Raw genomic sequence first — 19669 nt, 5'->3', positions numbered from 1 at the left:
CGGTCAATCACTGATCCACTAAAAGCCTAATCCACATTTCGACTTGGCAAATACCAATTATTTGGTCTGAAGAGTTGCTAAAATAGCAACAAATTTCCTAAGTTGGCAACAGTGTACATCAGTCAGTCCTGTCTCATAGCAGAACAAAAGAGGAAAGTGGATTTCAGACCTTGCGGAGGTGGATAAGATCGGTGGAAAAGATAAGTTTAAGATAAAAGTAGCAGCCGGTTGTAGATCTTCCAAAATTAAGAAAAACTGGACCAATTTATTTCTGTACTCCTACATAAATTCCAATCAAGTACAGTCTGTGCTTGGAATATGACAAAATAGTCGAACGTAGGGAGGCACCACAATCCCAAAATAGAAACGTGAAACTAACCTGAAAATATTCCCAGATAAGCAAAGACAACACACACCTCCTTTCTGTTTCCCAGTCACCCCTGCTGTGGTCTTCTTTCTGAAACACAACCATCACTTTCATAAGGGATTTAAATGCACCCCGTTGTATGTGCGCTTCGTGTCCCCCCTCTTACCCGCAGGACTCCTGATGGTTCTTGTCTCCATAAGTGGAGTTGAGCAGGATGAGGTATTCGGCCAGCCCAGCATCACTCAGGCTGGTCCTCCTGCGGAGCTCGCTCCACAGCTTGTGCGACTCTCCGAGGTACACCCTCCTCACGTCGTACTTCTTTCGGGATTCCAGCCGCCTCTGAGCTCGGTCTGAGTCCGTGAGCCTCGGCCGGCCCCTACACCGCTTCGGAACACCTCGGTCCTCGGCTCGGTCGGCCTCAGAAGGACAGTCTGCCGGACAGTGCGCCATCTTGGTATTTAACGCCGACAGCTGATCCTGTGATTACCGGAAGTTGCTTTAAACCTCACAGGAAGCACGATATTGTAGTTTATGTTAATCTTATCATTGAACAGAATCAATGCTAAATATATATATACGCAAGAGCTTATGTGAAAATAAACCCTGGATACCATAAACAAAATTATCTATATGGTGACAGTCACAGTTGCTTGTATTCTATCCGGACCATTTTCACTGTAACACCGGTGTGCCACCTGAAAACAGCCGCGGGAAACTTCGAGTGCGAGGTGAATTCTGTTTGGTTTCAGATGACAGACATCTTGACGTTGGTGTTCAGGACCTTGTCGTCACAGACAGGTCAGAACAAGGACCCTAGTGCCGGTCCTCCACCCCCAGCACCCCACTCCAACACCCTGGTAGTGGGAGAGCACCGCCTCAGTCGCTCTGTGCTGCTACTGGCGGCCGTCACCGCCGCCTCGGAGCTCGGCGTCAGGGTGGCTTTCTTCGCCCAGACTCAGATTCAGAGCCTCCCGGAGTGTCTGCAGAGATGCAGCGCGACCCAGAACCCGGAGGGTCTGAAGGTAAACCAAACTACCCTGAAAACCACAACAACCACTGAGAAAAATATAGCAGAATACCTGGATCTATTTACACCTTTGTCACGTTACAGCGACAAACCTCTGTGTGTTTTATTGGAATATTTATGACACACCAACACAATGTAGTGCTTGGAAGAGATATTGAGATATTAAGTCATACACTCCTAAATAAACTCTAATTGCATCCAGAAGTCACTGTTTAATAAACAAAACCGGCCTATGTGTAGTATAATCTCAATTTAAAACAGTTCCGTGAAGGCTGCAAACAGTAAAAGAAAGCTCTGATGGTGGCAAACAAAAAGTACATGACTTCAGTATAATTAAAAACAGCGACACCTGGAGGACACCTCAGATCATAGCAACCTTTCAGTAGCAAATACAAGCTCAGAAAATTCTGATTTTACCTTGACTAAATCTAGATTAAATCAGTAAAATACTTTAGAACATTTCGAGCCAACGAGGCAAGCTCATTGAAGCATTCGATGAGGTTTGAAGTAGGAATACACCGATCCACTTTTTTTTTTTCTTTTGATACCGATAGCTGAGGTTTAGTATCGGATGATACCGATCCGATGCAGAAAAACAGTGCTCAGTTGACTTAAAACTTTTCTTTAAAAAAGAAAAAGGGAAAAAAAAACATTGACATTTGTACTGAAGTACAAATGTATCTGATAACTGCAACAGTACAGCACACTAAAATTACACCAGCAGCTTCACAGGCTTGGTCAAACATGTAAAATCAACACAACTTTAATTTGTTCAGTCAGTGCAATTATTAGTATAACAGCTAATGTAAAATAAATAATAAATCGTGATGTCACTCGTAGTACAAAATATAGAATTACACTGAATAGATCTACCCTTATGGACTGGCCACATTATCAATACCTGAGCTAGATTTTTTTTTTCAATATTATAGCGATATTAATATCAGATTGGTGCATCTTTAGTTGTAATTTGACAAAAATATGGGGAAAAAAAACAATAAACCGAAACCGGTGATGTTCGGTGTGGGATTGCGTATGTTTGCTCATCTAAAAAGTAAGAAACTATTAGCAACTTATTCATTACAGCATGTCAGGATTATCTGAGTTACAGTCTCAGCTACTGTCTGACAGTTTACTCTCACCTCATTTGTAACTTTTTATGATTAACATTATTGTTACTGTTATTTGAAGAAAATCACATTCAGCTATCCCCGGACCCTGGAGGAGCTACTCCAGCAGGTCGCCAGCCTTCACGAGTTCCCCTGCCCGCCCTCCCTCATCATCATCGACAGACTGGACGGCTTCCTGCGGGGCGCCGTGGCCAGCAGCCATGCTGGCTTTCACTCAGGAGACGAGTCTCGCGCTGCTCATCTGGCGGCGCTGCTTTGCGACACCGCTGCCTTTCTCACCGAAGTCCTGGAAAAGAGGGGCTCCAGCTCGGCCCCCTGCCGCACCATTGCCTCCTTCCTCTCGGACGCGGACAGCGGGCAGGAAAGCCGGGACCCCTCAGCCATGGATCCCATTCTGGACGTTCTTGACCGCTACTTCCAAGCTCGCTGCACTCTGGACCAGGACAGAAGCTACGAAGCTGCCGCAGCAGCAGCACAGGAGGCCTGGCACGTCTACCTGTCTGGAACTAAAATCCCGGATGACCTTGAGGATGGACCCACTTTGGCACAGGAGTGGAAACTCTTCATTTTTCCTGAGGGTTTAATGGAGTTCAAGTTAGTTTGAAAGGCTTTGGTCTCCCGATGTTAAAACCCTTCATTTTTATTTAGAACCACCACAGCTGGCTGAGAAGTAAACTATTAATGGCATCAATTTAATCAAACTTATATATATTATATATATATATATTATGTAGCTGATCTGTTTTTGTTCACTGTAATTTATTGGCCAAAAAATGTCCAATGTTTTTCCCTCAAGGCCTTAAGAAATGTGTAAAACATCCTCAGCTATGGAAAGGTAAGGTTTAAAAAATATTTCAGAATTGTTTATTTTGTTTTTTATGTTTTTCTTATTCTGTATTAAGTGAGACAGAGAAACATTTTTTTTAAAAAAAGTTCTTACATATAATCATACGCTTATTTTTAAAGGCGCACCGATCTGCTTTTCCCAGCCATTACTGATTTCCGGTTTCCTTTAACAGTAACGTCTGACCAACTGATTGGATTTTTTTTTTAAAGACTACATGACATAAAAGACAAGAAAAATTGCAGCAGGTTCCTTGTTAGAGGTCATCAAGGCATTTCTTCGTAACCTTTGAGTTCTACTAAACTCCTAAAAAGTTCAGGAAAGTACATCGTCGATGTGTGTATAAAACACATTGAAGAAGGTTTAATGAGTTTGATGAACAAGGATAAAAGTAAATTTTTTTTCAGTGTTTGACTTGTCGATGAAGGGAAAGCAGATTAAATAGTGGTGCTAAACAACGTATTTTCAACTAAGTACCACTGTGAAGTGATCTTTTTCGTTCTCCAGATGTTCTTGTTTATATCAAAAATACATTTTATGCTTTGTAAAGATTTCTGTGGATTGTTCAGTTTTAATTGTTTTATGTGAAAGACTTCGTAGACAAGTTTTAGGTTCTTTTATTTTTTTTATTAAAAATTTATTCAAAACTTATTAAGGCAAACGATGTATTTCTTTTAAAGCAAATGTATCACTAATATTTATTTTTGTAAAATAATAAAAAAATTTAAAAAAGCTCTTAGGCTTACAAGATGTCTAAGCTTCAGGAAATGCAAATTTGAATGTTCAAGTCAGTCGTGATTTAAATGTGATTGATTGAAAGGCAAACAGTTGCAGACTTTTCCCCCTACAAATCTGCACCTGTTGCTTCATGTACACTTTTTACAAAAAAAAACAAAAACAATAATGGTTAGAAGTTCAGTAATACAATTCAATTTACAATTACAGCCGCAACAAGTTTATCCTTCACAGCAAGCAAATAAGCTTATTAAAAGGTTAATCAGAGCCGCAGTAAACTGGACAATTCTAGTCTGCCAGGTTCTGCTCTCTAGGGGGCAGTGTTGGCCCAAAGATGTACAACAGAAGAAATTATTACAGGTACAGTTCCCTAAATATAGTTATCTTAAAGCAATGCCGCATAGCCTACAGTAATAAGAATTTCACTGAATATACTTTAAAATTCTGTTTTTGATAAATGATTAAAAAAATACAATCTTTATCTGAAACAACAGTGCTATTATTTAAGAATTTAATATGTCACACAAATATTCTAGATTTTAGAAATGACCTGGCAGTGAGCGCTATCAATATTATGTATTTTTGGTGTAGTCGGTAAATCAGCATGATGGTAAATGAACTGAACTTCTATAGCATTTTTCCAATCATACGACAAAAAGTGCTTTACACTACAGCCACGTTAATCCATTTGGGCTCACACATTTTTACACCAATGCCAGATTGGCAAGCAACTTGCCCGCACATCACATCAACGTATGACAGGAGGGAGCTGGAATCGAACCTACGACCTTCTGATTGAACAAAATGAGAGGAAAATGTACAAAAATATACAAAATCCATGTTGTGATGTAGGTCTCCTACAACTAAATTTAAATGATCATTCATTTTTATGTTGCCTTTTTAATGTCAAAACCTGCTAAATTAAATCTGGACGTGTATAATTCATGAATATTTTGACCACCTTTTCATGTAGCACCAACTTTCCAAGAAGGTTTGAATGTTGATGATGTTCCTTTGTCTGAACGTGAAAAGGTAAAAAAGAAAAAGTTGAATTCAAGACTTCATCTCAGTTTGCGTTCTGTGCTAACAACGAAATATTAGCCTGCTAACACATTGGATAAATAATGCATGTAAGGTACATCATAATCTAACAAACTTTAGCATTGTGGGCGGCATAAGCATATTAGGTAGTTAATATTGTTAGCTAAGAGAAATTGCTGCTAGCATTTAATCCAATCTTTTGAATTCCTAATAAAATGCAAGTGTATAAAACAGAGATTTATAAAAGTATACAGATACAGACTCTCATAACCACTTCAAGACCCAACAATCAGTTAAACAACTAGAAAAGGACTTAGGGGTCAGAGAATGATGCCTGCACCCGGGTAGTTCTACAGATTTAGGTTAGGCTACTATAGACAGAATAAAACTGAGGTAATAATAGCTTGTTTATGCTTTTGTTAATAAATTTGTTCACAATAAAGTAATTCCAGAGAAAGACCTTCTAGAGCAGTCTTTCTTTTCACCATGCCTGAGGTGTTGTAGCAATCCTGTCACTGAAGGATAAACAAAAACATAATTATTTAAAATATAGAACACTGGAAACACTTTTTCCAATCTAATCTGGAAGGTTTGGTGGATAGTGTTGTGTATTAATATTTGCTATGAATCACAGTTGATATTGCTTGAAATGGAAGTGTCATGTCCTTTACAGAATATCCAAAGTGTCATTCTCTTTGAGTCTGTTAGCTGGTGTCTAACAGACTCAAAGAGTCTGTTAGACACCACGAATATTTTCCTAACAGTTGATGAGAGGCTATCGCTAGCCTGCGGTGAATATCCAAATGCTGCTCTCCAGCCCTCTGATTCAAGTTGGTATCCTCTCAGACATCATCATGGACAGGGTACTGCCTTACCAGGAAAGATCTTCTATGAGGAGGAATCTCATTTTTGTAGTCATTGGCATAGATAACCACTTTGCCAATGTCGTCAGCTCTACTCATAGGGCTGTAATCCATGGAGACCCCAGAGTCTGCAACTGCCATGTAGGTGTATCCAGGATCTTTGGCCATCCAGACATTGTTTGGATACTCAAAGCTGGATTGAGATGAAAGGTTCCCAGAACCAGAGCTTTGCTGCACAGAGCCCAGGTCAGAGTGAGACTCACTCTTGGGTGGCTTTCTGGAGGCAAAAAGCACCCCAGGGGGTAAGGCTTCCTCGAGAGTGTCCTCCGTGTGCTCTTCTTCAGTGCGTTTGTTGCCGCTGAGTGTGATGTAGGTGTCTTGAGATTCCAGTAGAGAACACTGGGACCTGGGGACGGGGTGCTGTTGGAACTCCCTTAGACGATCCAACAGCCAGTGGTCGTGTAGAGGGGTCCTCCATCCATTTGTTTGAAGGGCATCAACCCTGTCCACCGACTCTCTATCAAGAAGACCTTTGTTCAAAACCCTGTCCTCATTTCTGACAAGGGCCAAAGCTTTTGAGGCCTTTGGTGGAAGAGGTGGAGAGGACAGCGGAGGACAAAGGTTGAGTTCAGAGAGTACTTCCAATGGAGAAGGGCATTCTTCAGAGAGGATGAAAGGGGAAGTCAGCCATAAGCTTCCACTGGTCTGTCCTAACCACTCCTATGCAAAACAACAGCAAAATTAGGAGACCAGGGTCATGGTAAGCACAATGCCAAATACCTAAAGAGGTCACAGAACTCTGAAAATGTTTGTCTTGTTCTTACCTTGAAGTCTCCACCATAAACTGTGAACAGATTTTGGAACTTGCTGTCAGGAGTTGGAATAGCTGGCCAAAGTTTCTTGATAAGGAACCTAAAACAAGAGCAAAGATTTAATGTAGTGCTCTCTAATGTTTCATCTGATAGTTGTGCAGATTTTTAAAAGCAAGCAACATAATTTTGTGGCTACAAAATAAGCCATATGATTATATTTTCATAGTGCACTGACCTGTGATGGGACAGAAACATGGTAAGACAAAGCAGAACAAGGATGAAGGAGATGATGAAGGTCAGGGACACAATAAGTGGGTCAAGTTCTGTAGGGTACAAAGCAAGATCAGGTTGATTTCTGGGCGATGACGGTAGGAGTTTGTCCTACAACCAGTGGGTGGTCAGTTCATACTCCCACTCCTTCTGTATGTTGTCGTGTCATTGGACAAGCCACTTCACCCGCCTTTCCTGTTAGTGATGGTCAGAGGACCTCGTAGTACACCATAGAAGCTGTGGCTACAATGTAGCTTACCACCATCACCTTGTGAATGAATGACTGTAGTGTGAAGCACTTTGGGGTTCTCTGGACTTGATCAAGGATTATACAAGTACACATCATTTACCATTTAGATCAGTTGTATCCCAGTTTTTAGTCATGTCCAAAGTACTCGCAGGCCACAAAATGACAAGTATGAAAGCAAAAATGATTGCGATTCCTCCTTTTTTCCCTGCTCATCAATAAACAAGAATACAATATTTTAACAATTAAAACAATAACATAGTCAGGTTCTTGTAAGGAAATTATTTTTAATTGTTCGAGCAGAACAAAAAGGGTTCTGCACATTTGTGGCGTCTTATTTGAAATGAATTCAATTTGGAAAGTTTTGGCAGACAAATTTTGGCTCTTATAAAAAACAAAAACCTGATTAAGGTTACTCTCCATGATAACACTTCATTTAGCCAAGTTCAATAAATTAAAGCAAATCTGTGTTCACACAAGACAATTACAACTGTGAGATATTAACAAAAAGTCTCCAAATTGGTAGCTTTTCAAAATGACCACACAAAAAAATCCGTCCAGTGGCCATAGTGGCCCCCAGAACGCACTTTGGACAACTTTCAGAAGTTGTCCAAAATCATTTGTCCAAAATGATAAGCCATATGATATGGCTTATCATATAGGATATGATAAGCCATATCATATCCCATATTCTTAGGCCTTCTAATGGCTCATTAGAAGGCCTAAGAAGAACATTGACATGCTGAAAAGGTTGTTATACCACCAGGAAGAGAACTAAAACATGCAGGATGCCTGCTCTCGAGGTCCGACTTTGGGCACCACTGATTTAGGATATTCTATTCCCAATTTGAAGGTGTACAATGCGAATTCCATTATAAACACAACATATGTAGATCATCCACCTGCAGGCAAAGTCTCTGTGAACACAGGGTCACTCCAGGCGCTCCAGTACCCGTCATAGGTGATGCCATCCAGGTTGACCCGGACCTGAACCCTGTACTTTGTACCCGCCTCAAGGCCCCTCAGGATCATCTCGGAGCAGGCTTGTATCGCCTCCACCTGCAGCAAACACAACTCTCTTCTTCAGTACGGAGCTAGAGACATGCAATGACAATTCTACAATGTTTTGTCTACTGGTGGGGTCACTAAACAACCGTCGTACCTGCCCAACGTGACTGTCTGCCGGAGCGTAGAGAACCTCGTAGATCATGCTGTCGTCCATGTACTTCAGAGTCGGCGCCACCCAGCTCACGTTCAGCTGGCCCTGATGGCCTGTGCTGCTCACTGTCACATTCTTAGGAGGGTCGAGCAGAACTGCCAGAAAAAACAATTCAATGATTTAAAAAAAAGAAAGTAAAATTATTTCAATCTGACAATTTTTCACTGATTTGTTGCACACAGAGTGCCTTTGCAAACGTACTTGCATCCCCCAGGACTCTAAGAGTGTGCTGTGCTTTTCTAGGCCCTACTAGTCGATACTGTGCTGCAGTTACATCTGCATGGGCGGTTCTAGATGGGCGTCAGCCGGGGTCAGTCCCTCAAATGATAATACTAAATCAATTTCTGATCGCAATGTGGCACAGGAACTGTAACTAACGGTTCCGTTGGAGCAATTACATTTTTTTTCACCTTCACAGTTTTACTTCAACAGTGAATTCAAAGTTAGGCTTTCAGTTGTAGCCTTGTTGAGATAGGATCACAGTTCTCATGTGCTAGTCAGGGGGCTGCAACGGATCTGCACATGGCTGTGACCTGTGGCTCACTTGATATGTAAAATAAAAAAAAAAAATTGAATATTTCCCTGTTTTGTTTTTTTTCCATTTTATCCTTTTGTTTTGTTCCTCTTATGAAACAAACACTGCCTTCCCTCCTCTCTCCCCTTGTACATTTGGTCTACATCTGCCACCTGCAACTCTTTGTTGTGTCTCCTTGCACCAGTTTTGCAAGACAGTAGATTTAGACTTTTGAGCATTATTTTTTACACAGATCAGTCAGATTCCATGGAGAGTTCACCACGTTTTAAGTTTTCCAATAGATTATTCATTGTATTTGCAGTGAGTCAGTGTTTGGATTGGGTCATGTGATCCAGTTTTGACATAAACCAATCCTTTAGCAGGTCTGGCTGTATGTTTAAAGCTGCTCTCCTGCTGAGACTGAGACGCTTGAGACTTTTGTCCCAATCTCAAGCGTCATTTGCAGTTTTTCTTACAGCATTGCCTGGTATATTTCTGCTCCATTCATGTTTCCAAGGCCGGATTTACAAGGATGTGGGCCCCCTGGGCTGCTGACAGTTTGGGTCCCCTATCCTCTAGAGGAAATTGTTTTCACTAATGCAAATTACAGTACATGAATAAGTGGTCTTAAACATCAGTATGAACTGATGAATGGTTTAATATGTCGCCTGCCCAACAGCTCCATATTGAAATCAACTATAACTTCATCAATTTTCAAATACATGAATTTTGGTTTTATTTATAAAAATACCAAAAAAAATTTTGATCCATCTCACCAGATATTAGTCTTTGAATGTTATATAAAGCACATATTTTGCAAAACACACATTTATCAATAGAAGAAAGAGAAAAAAAAAACAAAGAAAAATCTTCGGGTCACCCCCAGAAAATCGGGGCCCTGGTTTGCCGCCCCTTTCTAAAGCATGTCGCCATCAGTTGTGACCAGCTCCTTCCCCTATTGATCACCACAGACTGATGCTGCCACCACCATGTGTCCCAGTGGGGATGGTGTAATATTAGATCACTTCTAAAGACAGTCATTTGCATTAGATTTTCTTTTGGAAAGTCACAAACGCACCTCAAACTTTGTAGATTCTAATTTAGTTGAACGTTTGTTTTATTTTTAGAAAAACAATGTATATATCCTTCGCCTTCGAGACAATACTCCCAATAAAAATGCGGCGTCTCACTCACACAGAAGCTCGATGAGAAGGCTGCGGTTGTGGATCTGGATCCCCTCCCGATAAACTTGGATGTCCAGTTGGACGAACATCTGGACCCGGTCCAAACGGCACAAGAAGAGCCGCTTCCCACCTGCTGACCGCAGGACCTGCAGCGCGCACGTGCTGCCGTTCTCTTTTCTAATCGGAACAGAAAGAGCGAATCAGAGGCCAGAAATCAGACTCTGGATGCTAGTGGGGTGTCATTAGCTGCATTTTATATTTATAAATATTTTTTATTATTATTATTTTATATCGGAAGCGGACTTACTGGTAGGCATATCTGAAGGAGTACTGATCCACAGAGCCGGCCCGCTCCTCGTCTTCCTCCCAGAAACACACAAAGTCCTTCTTGGTCTCCGCAAAGCATTTCGGGTCCTTTGGTTCTTCCTTTAGAAGAATGGAAGCTGCACAGACAGGAAAAACAAAACAAGTGTTGTGAATAATTTCTGTTTATATTTAGCGGCTCAGCCAAAAAAAAAAAAAAGGCAACAATATAAAAACTAAACTCACCTTTTCGTTTAAAATCCTGAACGTCTCCAGCTGCTGCGGCGGCGCAGAGCGTCAGGTAAAGTGCCAGCAGCCGGACGAGTCGCTCACATGTCATCCTTTAGTCTGAAAGACTCGGATTCTCTGCCGTCCAACCTGCATCCCTGGACAAGCAACTGTCAGAAACAGGCGGCAGCCAGCAGAGAGGCTTGTTTTTTTTTTTTCTGTTTTTTTTTTCTTACTTTTTCTTCAGATACGACTGCGATGGCGCAACGTGGCTGCGCGCCTGCTGGACAGCGATAAGACGCGGTGCAGAGCTGTTTACGTTCTACAGACTGGGGGACAGGAGGTGGAGCGAAAAACAAACGTAAGAGAGCAGTTTTATTCAGTTTTTTTCTCTTTTTTTCTTTCTTTTTTTTTTTCGTAGTCGGGAGGCGGGATGCCATTGATGTTTATGAGTCTGTGGCTGAGATCCAAACTGCGTGTAAAAATGCACCGGACGGACGGATGGATGGGTATAAAGCTGCTACTAATCCTTGGGATTTATTTTAGAATTTTATTTGATTTTATTTTACATGCAATGAGATAATGAAATCAAACAAAATTTGGTTTTGTAAGACATTTAGAGAGGGCCTTTACAAAAATAAAGGCATGTGATTTTTGTTTATTTTTTTTAATCTTGGCTCAATTGTTTCCTATTTTGTTGTTTTAGAATATATTTTTAGTCTGTCCACATGATCAACCACAAAGAGTGAAACAAAGAGTGATTCTGCAGTTAGCCATTTTTTTTTCTTCCTTTGGTAAAAATCGATAGATGTCTGCAATGAGATTAAAATAAAAGTAAAAGGAAAAACAAGGTTAGTAAAAGACAAACTGTCATTTTCCACAAAAGGTTGCCTCTTATTTCAAGAAAATGTATATTTGTGAGTTAGAACGAGCCAAATTCAGGCCGAAATCCGACGATGATAAAAATAAAATAAAATAAACACCACGCGGTTTGCAGCTGTTATTGCACCAAAATCCGTAATGACTGAATCGATACAGGCACCGATTTATTATTATTATTATTTTTTAGATGTTATTTGAAAATAATTTTTCTTTCACTTTACAATTACTAGCTTCTTTGTGTCAAATCTGTCACATAAAAATCAAATAAAAATCATAGAAGTTTGGTGGTTATACTGTAGCAGAACAGTAGATAGATAGATAGATAGATAGATAGATAGATAGATAGATAGATAGATAGATAGATAGATAGATAGATAGATAGATAGATAGATGCTCTCTGACTGACCCTCAGCAGCTTCATGGAGGGGAAACCGAACCGCAGTGTGCTCTCAGTCAGAGGAACTCTGAAACGGTTCCTTATCTCCTCTCTGCACCAGCATGTTTTCATCGTCTGTGCAGCATTATCAGAGCTGCAGAGAAACATGTTTCTGCACTCGTGATAAGTGGTTTCGATGTGTGTGTGCGTGTGCGTGCGTGCGTGCGTGTGTGCGTGTGTGTGTGAGGGACAGAGTTTGGCGGGATAGGTGGAGGCGTAGCAGCCCATCCCCATCCAATGCCATTCAGGGCATCTTTACATCACCTGATGTAAACAAAAAGCTGAAGTTGTAGCTATGACAACATCCAGCAGAACTTTGGACTTAATGCTCAAATCCACATTTTACATGAAAGTTAGGTTGAAGTTTAAGAGAAGTTCTTTGGTGGAATTGGTTCAAAATGACTCGAGTCCCCGGCCGTGCAGGAGAGGTAGTCTAGTTGTTTCTGTGCTGACAGGAAGAGGAAACCTGAATTATTGTGGTTTTCTCTGCTATTTCAGATAAAAATATGAAAACCGGGACGTCATGCTAAGGACAGAGAGCTAAAAATCTGTGGTCATAAATCACATTCGATTTGCTGCTGCCCTGGGTTTAGCCAGGCTGCAGCACATGCTTCAGGACCGGTTTATAGAAAACAGGCTGGAAACTCCCAGAGATGGTAATGATCTAGAATCTACATGGAAATCTAGATTCTAGATTTCCATGTATGTTGTGAGAAAGTATTTCCTCGCTTTAGAGACATTTACTGTTTATGTTTTCTTTTTAGTTAAATATTTCAGATCAAACAAATTAGTAAGTTCAAAAAACAGGTTTCAAAATATGAATGAGAAATGAAGTCGAAACCACATGTGACTAAGCTTTTTCACACGATAAGTCATTAAAAATAATTCATGGCGACAACAGACGAAAACTACAATATTCATAATACGTATAACCACTGGCGCTGGCACATATCCGCCATCAGAGGAGACATCGAAGGGACAAGGTCTGTACTTTGGAGCGGAATGCGACGTTTTGGGGAAATTGTAGTTGGCGATTTAAGTTTGACAAACTTAATTCAATTACAAATCAAATCTTTTTTTCAGTTGCAGTGTCATTCTCAGTGTATGGATTAAACTTGTTCGAATGACACACAACTTTTCATGAACCGTGCAGCTCATTGTCCGAAAGAATCATACCATCACCCTCCTTCTACTTCCTGTCGTCTTCTTTGTCGTTTTACCAGCAGTAAAATCGGGCTGTTGATCAAGTGAAAGCGAAAAATTGTTTCTATTGTAGTTTTGCAAAATACATCTATTTCATTTTGGCCCAAAATAAAAAAAAACACTTCGTCTTATGATAAAATGTTTTGTTTTGTTTTTTTTTCCCCCCCAAGTTTTCATTAAGCACATTTAGTTTCTTAATTTCAATGTCTGTGGTTAATGGAAACACAGCTAGTGTTTCAAATGTTATTTTTACATATATATATATTCCATCAAAGCTCAGTGACCAGATAACATTTTGGCATTAGCTGTGCATTATATGATATGAGCATTATATCATTATACTGATGGAACACATGTTTGGCTCCAGGCTCATGTTAGCAGCATGTGGACTGACCGCTGCTTGAAGGGAAGAGCCGCTCAAACGACGGCTTATCATCACACATCTGGTTCATAGTGACAGTTAGTGGCCAGCACTGTGATAACAGTTCAGTCACATGGTACATTGCAACTACTGACCTGAAATTATCCAATCAAAGGGAAACTTTAATTTCCTTCCATTTTTTATATATAATGTATATATATTTATATATATATAGATTCAGAAAGAGGAAAGTCATTAATGCGGTGAAGGAAAAAGTTGTTTTATTGTGGTAAACATATGAAAAGATTAACTTAATTTTCTTCAAACATAAATGAAGTTCTAAAAGTAAAGAGGAAGAAAAGACAAGAGGCCTTGACTGATGAGTGTGTGTGTGAGTTTATCTGAGCTCACACACACCGACTGTTGCACTTTTAGAGGACAGTAATTATGCCAATAACAAGATAATTTAACACATTAGTACTCAGTTAATGCAAATACAGATTTGTTTTCCTCAAGTATTTTAAGAGCAGCAGCAACATGATGTGTCTGAGACACACGGCCTTGAAGAAAGCATGGCAGCTGGACGACTGAGGACACGAAGCAGGTCATGTGACTGCCAGGTTCATACATGGGGAGGTGACTAGTGGATGTCTGTACAGTAAATCTAATGTTTTTACAATCAGCCAGAGTTGGGTGTTCAAAGTGGGGCCAGGAGACCATTTGCGGCTCCTAGGCTGACTTTGTGCGGCCCCGCAGACCACAAAAATAAAATAAATCGGGAGAAAACTGAGACTTCCTAATTAAAATCTACTTGAATTTAAAAAAATGCTACACAGAGTGGTCATCTTTTCCACGAAGCACATCAAGTCGTTGACTTATGATAAAGTCCACCATGGTGCACCCAAACCTGCTTTTATTTGTTGTATTAAAACTTTCCTAAATACAGCTATGAAAATACAGCAAATGAATGTTGGGCTAGATCCTGTTTCTATTGCTTAATTTTTTAGATTAATTTTTTTTTTAATTTTCTTCCCTTTCTTCATTGAAAACATTTTCTAAAAGAGTAGGTTGGATTTTTGCTGTGATAAAAGATTTTATTTAATTTTTCATACTCAGCTTTACCATAGGTGCCAACAGATTTATCTACATCTGTACAGTTATTGTATTTGCTCCACACTTTGTGCAAAAAAAACAAACAAAAAAAACAAACAAACAAACAAAAAAAACAGATACAGGTTCATGAAATCAATGCAAATCTTATATTGGCAGATGTTAAAATCCATAAGGTAAAGTGACTTTGGTACATGATGAGGTTTCATTTTTTTTTCCTATAATGTAAAATATATATTAAATAAAATGTATAGCAAATATCTTATTGTGGTACAAGTGTTGTTGCATGTGTCAATCATTACATTGGTGTGTGGTGGTTTCCTGATGGTTAGAAAACCAAATCCACAAAGCAGGCACTGGAAATATTAAATGCTTATTGGCCCAGGACGTTTAAACTTGGAGAGGCTTTAGAACACAGTTATAAGTTATAAGAAAAAGAACAGAGATAGAAAGAAACGCTTCATTTGACGGGAAACAACAGCCCTGTTGGAGAGGCCAAACCAAGATCGTCTCAGGTAGCCACTTAGCCACTTAGCTAACTGCCTCTGTAGCCTTTTCCACAGTCCAGGCACAGAGTGGAAGTTGTTCTTCATATTAGTGTACGTGTGTGTGTGCGTGCGTGTGTGTGTGTGTGTGTGTGTGTGTGTGTGTGTGTGTGCATGTGTGCGTGTGTGTTTGGAGACATTCTAAAAAGGCCCGTTGCTTAGCAGGCGCAGGCACCGTTGCTGTCTGAAGAGTCTTTAAAGCCCTGGGGTTTCATGTGATTGGCTGTGAGGTTGCTCTCTTCCTCCATGGTCTCGTTCATCTTCTCACAGATGACGTCGACTAGACACTCAAACACCTGCTTGACGTTGATGTTGTCCTTGGCACTGGCCTCAAAGAAACGGAAGCCTGGGAGCAAGCAGCAGAAATGCCTTAAAAACAAACTACCCATACTAAGTTTTTTCACATTCCATGTGCTCCGTGTTTATATGTTGTCAATATGTTGCTGTTCATATCTGGAGGTTTTTTTCCCCTCATGTGATGAAAGAAAACCACCTCCCAGGGCTACAAAGTAGTGGCATATCTCTTGCAAATAAAAAATGAAGACGTGTGACATGCATGACAATATCTTTGTAGAACCACCTCTTCCTACACTAGCCGAGTTTCCATTGCAAATGTGCGCAAAACTGTCAATATTCTGATGACATTGGGAAGAAACACAACAGATGCAATTAAAATCACACAGGAATTAGTTTGTTCACGCAATAAGTCGTTATAAACAAACCACATCCTGTCTTCTTCTTTGTCTTTTCCTTCTTGTTGTTGATCACGTGACCCATATGAAGTGAAAGAAGTGTTTCCATTGCAGTTTTTGTGAAAAATGTAAATTTTTTTCAAAGTTACCATGTTTCCATTAAGCAAATGTATTTTTGTAAATCCAATTTGTGCAATGATATGGTCAACAGAAGCACAGCTAATGACAACTACCAGTCTTTTGGGGTGAGTATGGACCTGTGTTTTCTCAAGGTGCTGTAAAACAATGCTCTACTAATAAATAATAATGTGCTACTGCAGTTATTACCGAGCTCCTCAGCCAGCCGCTGGCCGTCCTCTGTGGCTATGACCCTTTCATCCTCAAGGTCACACTTGTTACCGACCAGGATGACCTGAGTGTTGTCCCATGAGTAGGTCTTGATCTGTGTCGCCCTGAAAGACAAGATCCCACTAGTAAACAGCCACCGGAGTTATTCAGATGCAAATAAGAAAAGAGGAAGAACATTTAGCAGAAGAACATTTCAGCAAATGTGGGAAATATTAAAGAAACTCGAGGAACAGATAAATCCAAAATAAAGGACTGAGAGCTTACATTTACAACAGGTACTAGTCGTTCACAGGATGAACGCTTTTGAGAAAGTAAAACAAAAAGACTTGTTTTCTCACCAGTCCTGCACCGCACCGAAGGAATCCTGGTTAGAGACGTCATACATGAGCAGGAAGCCCATGGCTCCTCTGTAGTACGCTGTGGTGATGGTACGGTAGCGCTCCTGTCCTGCTGTGTCCTGTGGGGACATGAACACAGAAACACCATCAGAAACAATCAATCTTCAAAGTCAGGCTGTGTTTATTCTGGTCTGAGATGAGTACAGTACCCAAAAAATGTACTCCAGTAAGAGTAGTACTACTTCAACATGTTTTTACTCAAGTAAAAGTAAAAAGGAGCCAAACAAGAAATGACTCAAGTAAGAGTAATAAAGTATTTTGCAAAAAGGAATTTTTGACTAAAACAATCTTGTTCTTCACTCAGTGAAGTTACTCAGAGTGGGTAGTAATTGTAGCGATTCTTCATAATAAAGTTACTCAATTAAAAGTAAAAACTACAGCGTAGTCAAAATGCTCCTAAAAGTAATTTTTTCCCCCCAAAGATTATTTATGTAAATGTAACTAGTTACTGGTCAACAAATCAGAAGAACCAATGCTTTCATGTGTGATGAAGTATGTATAATGTTAGACCACAAGGGGGCGGTGTGGTCAACGTTATAGTTGCCTTCATCTGCTACAGGCCGCTGGTGCATTTCAACGTTAGCCTTATAACGATTTAAAACTTGAAATGACTATATCCGAGAAACGTCTTTGCAAAACACAATTTTTTTTGCAAGTATTGTGGAAGCATACAACTATATTTTTACTATTTTGTTCTTGGAAATGGAAAAAAACCCCTGTCTAATCTTTTACACAACCCTTCATCTTCATGCACCCTTCTTCACAGAAGCCTTTAATTATTCTATAAAAACTGAACAGCTAAAGCTTCTCAGTCAACAGAGTGCTAACAGTGACAACACCTTCATGTCGAGTCAAGTTTATCTGTAGAGTATGCTTCAACACGAAGGCAGCTTAAAGTGCTTAACATGATAAAAACAAAACATAGTTAAAACAAAAAACAAACAACCCATTTTTACTTTGTGTCATGTTTCAACCACAAACTTTCAATGTGTCACAAATAACACTTGAGTTTTGACTAGAGCAGATTTACAGACAAGTGTTTTATTTTTTTCTAATCTCAGATGTAAAATGTATTTTTGAACAGTTTTGGCTTAATTACTTCTCTGATTATGTTGTTCTTTCAACAAATTGACTTTTTTATCTTGTATACTCCAATTAATGATTAATCAATTACTAATTTGATTGACAATTATTTCAACAATCAATTAATCACAATTAGTTGCAATTAATCATGATTATTCCGATTAATCGGGATTAATCCAATTAGTCACGATTATTCTAATTAATCACGATTAATCTGATCATCACGATTAATGATGATTAATCTGATTAATCGTTTCAGCCCAGTAACATTCCAGACTCCTCGGTTTGCATCAGGGCTCTGGTGTTTGTCTGCTCACTTTGAAACGGAGCAGGTTGTGGAGGTAACCAGAAGCTAATAAGGGTTATGAATGTTCCATTACAGGGTGGCGGCCTCACATCTCATCTCTCTACATAATGCATAGGACAGAGCAGCACATTGTATGGAAACTGTTGAATTCTCCCTTTATCCCCCCAGAATCTGGTTTTAGTGAAACAAGAGTCACTTTAGCTCTCTCGCTATCTCAGCCATGCAGAAAGAATCAAATATTAGCCAGCAAGATGTGATGGCTAACCAAACAGAGCGTATTGAGGGTTGCTACAAAACAAACCACAACAGCAGACGGGACCTGAGTGTGTGAAGCAGTTTAAATCAGGCTCCTGCACAGCCAGGCAGTCGGACGTCACTGGGACCCTGATCCTCAAACATGCGTCACCTGTGTTTATTTTGGCTGCCGACAAAGAAGCAGCAAAGCACATCCACTGGGGTAACACACACTCACCATATGTCTGGGTGTGCTTATGCAAAGTGTATATGAAAGGTGTGTTTGTGTGTTTACTGTCAGATCAGTGACACGTTTGACGAAATGATGGGATGTAAATGAGTACACTTCGCCTGTTCTGAGGGATATAGTGAAATCTTTGTAAAATGAGGGCTGAAATAATTAACGGTGAGGACATTTTTACAGAGCTGATGATTAACTGCGCATGAGGACCCAAACTTAAGACATCCCTGCTGCTTCCACACCCCTTATACACACTGCTATACTGGCACTGCAATGTATCTCCATTGTGTCCCAGTCAGATGCTGATAGGCTACTTCCTCTGCTTCCTGGGTTTAGGAAATACCAGGTTTCTTTGTCATTTAGCAGCACAGTTAGTGACTCCACAAAGACCAGGCAGCTACACACAGTTTTCTGGTCACTTTGGTAAAAAAAAGCTCATGGCATTCCAAAGGTGTTCACACATCTAGAACTTTTTTTAGCATCTTGTCATGTTAAACACACAAAAGACAATGATTGTTGTTGGAACAGCTTTCCAGACCGCTCAGGTCTTCTGGTTGTAGTCCACAAGTTCAAGTTCAAGGACTTTAACTACTTCAGCAGACGCTCTTTTCTAGATAGTACACCAATATTGCACACAGAGTATGAGAGCCAAATGTTTGGCCAGATAGGCGACTGGATGTGTGTTTTGGTGTGTGCTGCTGATTAATGTTGCACACTGTTTGTGTACCGTACAGTGGCTCACAGATTGTTAGTTCAAATGAATCATCTGTTTGACTTGCCAATAGGATTGGCTGGTTCCTGTAAGGAGCAGACATTACCTGAGACTAGTACTGGAGAGGAAAGATGGAAAATTAGTTCAGACAAAAAAAGGAAATCTGAACACAATAGGTTCAGAGAAAAAATATTTTGTTATACATAGTATTTTTTGTTAAAAGGATACTGAAATAATCCCAGAGAAAGGGGACTGTGTCGGCTGCTGCAGTTATCTGTCTGTCCTGTGAGTATTCTGCTCTGGTATCCATGAAAAGTAGGAACAAACCCCATA

At 40.0% G+C, this 19669-nt stretch overlaps 3 protein-coding genes across 5 annotated transcripts in view; 1 reads left to right on the top strand and 2 right to left on the bottom strand.

Annotated features, from left to right (window-relative positions):
- The first annotated feature begins 1101 nt into the window (after window positions 1-1101).
- swsap1 (SWIM-type zinc finger 7 associated protein 1) lies at window positions 1102-3920 on the top strand. Its single transcript, XM_015015326.1, has 2 exons — window positions 1102-1389; window positions 2586-3920. The coding sequence occupies exons 1-2, from the start codon at window positions 1117-1119 to the stop codon at window positions 3126-3128; spliced, it is 816 nt and encodes a 271-aa protein (XP_014870812.1). The 5' UTR covers window positions 1102-1116; the 3' UTR covers window positions 3129-3920.
- Window positions 3921-4061: 141 nt separating this feature from the next.
- On the bottom strand, window positions 4062-12187 carry epor (erythropoietin receptor). Of its 2 annotated transcripts, none has more exons than XM_015015324.1 (9): window positions 12073-12187; window positions 10803-11106; window positions 10561-10696; window positions 10264-10430; window positions 8499-8650; window positions 8239-8395; window positions 7055-7142; window positions 6832-6919; window positions 4062-6727 (listed from the first exon to the last, which is right to left on the bottom strand). In XM_015015324.1, the coding sequence occupies exons 2-9, from the start codon at window positions 10894-10896 to the stop codon at window positions 5987-5989; spliced, it is 1623 nt and encodes a 540-aa protein (XP_014870810.1). In that variant the 5' UTR covers window positions 10897-11106; window positions 12073-12187; the 3' UTR covers window positions 4062-5986. The 2 variants fall into 2 exon arrangements, with proteins under 2 accessions (XP_014870810.1, XP_014870811.1); XM_015015325.1 differs by lacking the exon at window positions 12073-12187 and having other exon boundaries at window positions 10803-10942; window positions 11021-11799.
- A 2549-nt stretch (window positions 12188-14736) lies between these two features.
- Window positions 14737-19669, bottom strand: part of rab3db (RAB3D, member RAS oncogene family, b) — a 15752-nt gene continuing 10819 nt past the window's right edge. The window contains exons 3-6 of one of the 2 annotated variants that reach the window (XM_015015328.1): window positions 16700-16818; window positions 16341-16465; window positions 15447-15667; window positions 14737-15390 (exon numbers count right to left, since the gene is read on the bottom strand). In XM_015015328.1, coding sequence (XP_014870814.1) covers window positions 15480-15667; window positions 16341-16465; window positions 16700-16818 — 432 coding nt within the window. In that variant the 3' untranslated portion in view covers window positions 14737-15390; window positions 15447-15479. Of the gene's footprint in view, window positions 15668-16340; window positions 16466-16699; window positions 16819-19669 lie in introns of both variants that reach the window. The other variant, XM_015015327.1, reaches the window with a different exon arrangement.

Source organism: Poecilia latipinna, unplaced genomic scaffold (genome assembly GCF_001443285.1).
Source record: "Poecilia latipinna isolate Pla-1442-1.1 unplaced genomic scaffold, P_latipinna-1.0 Scaffold1902, whole genome shotgun sequence".
NCBI lineage: Eukaryota > Metazoa > Chordata > Actinopteri > Cyprinodontiformes > Poeciliidae > Poecilia > Poecilia latipinna.
Note: the sequence above shows the minus strand (reverse complement) of the source record. Positions and strands in the feature narration are given on the sequence as shown.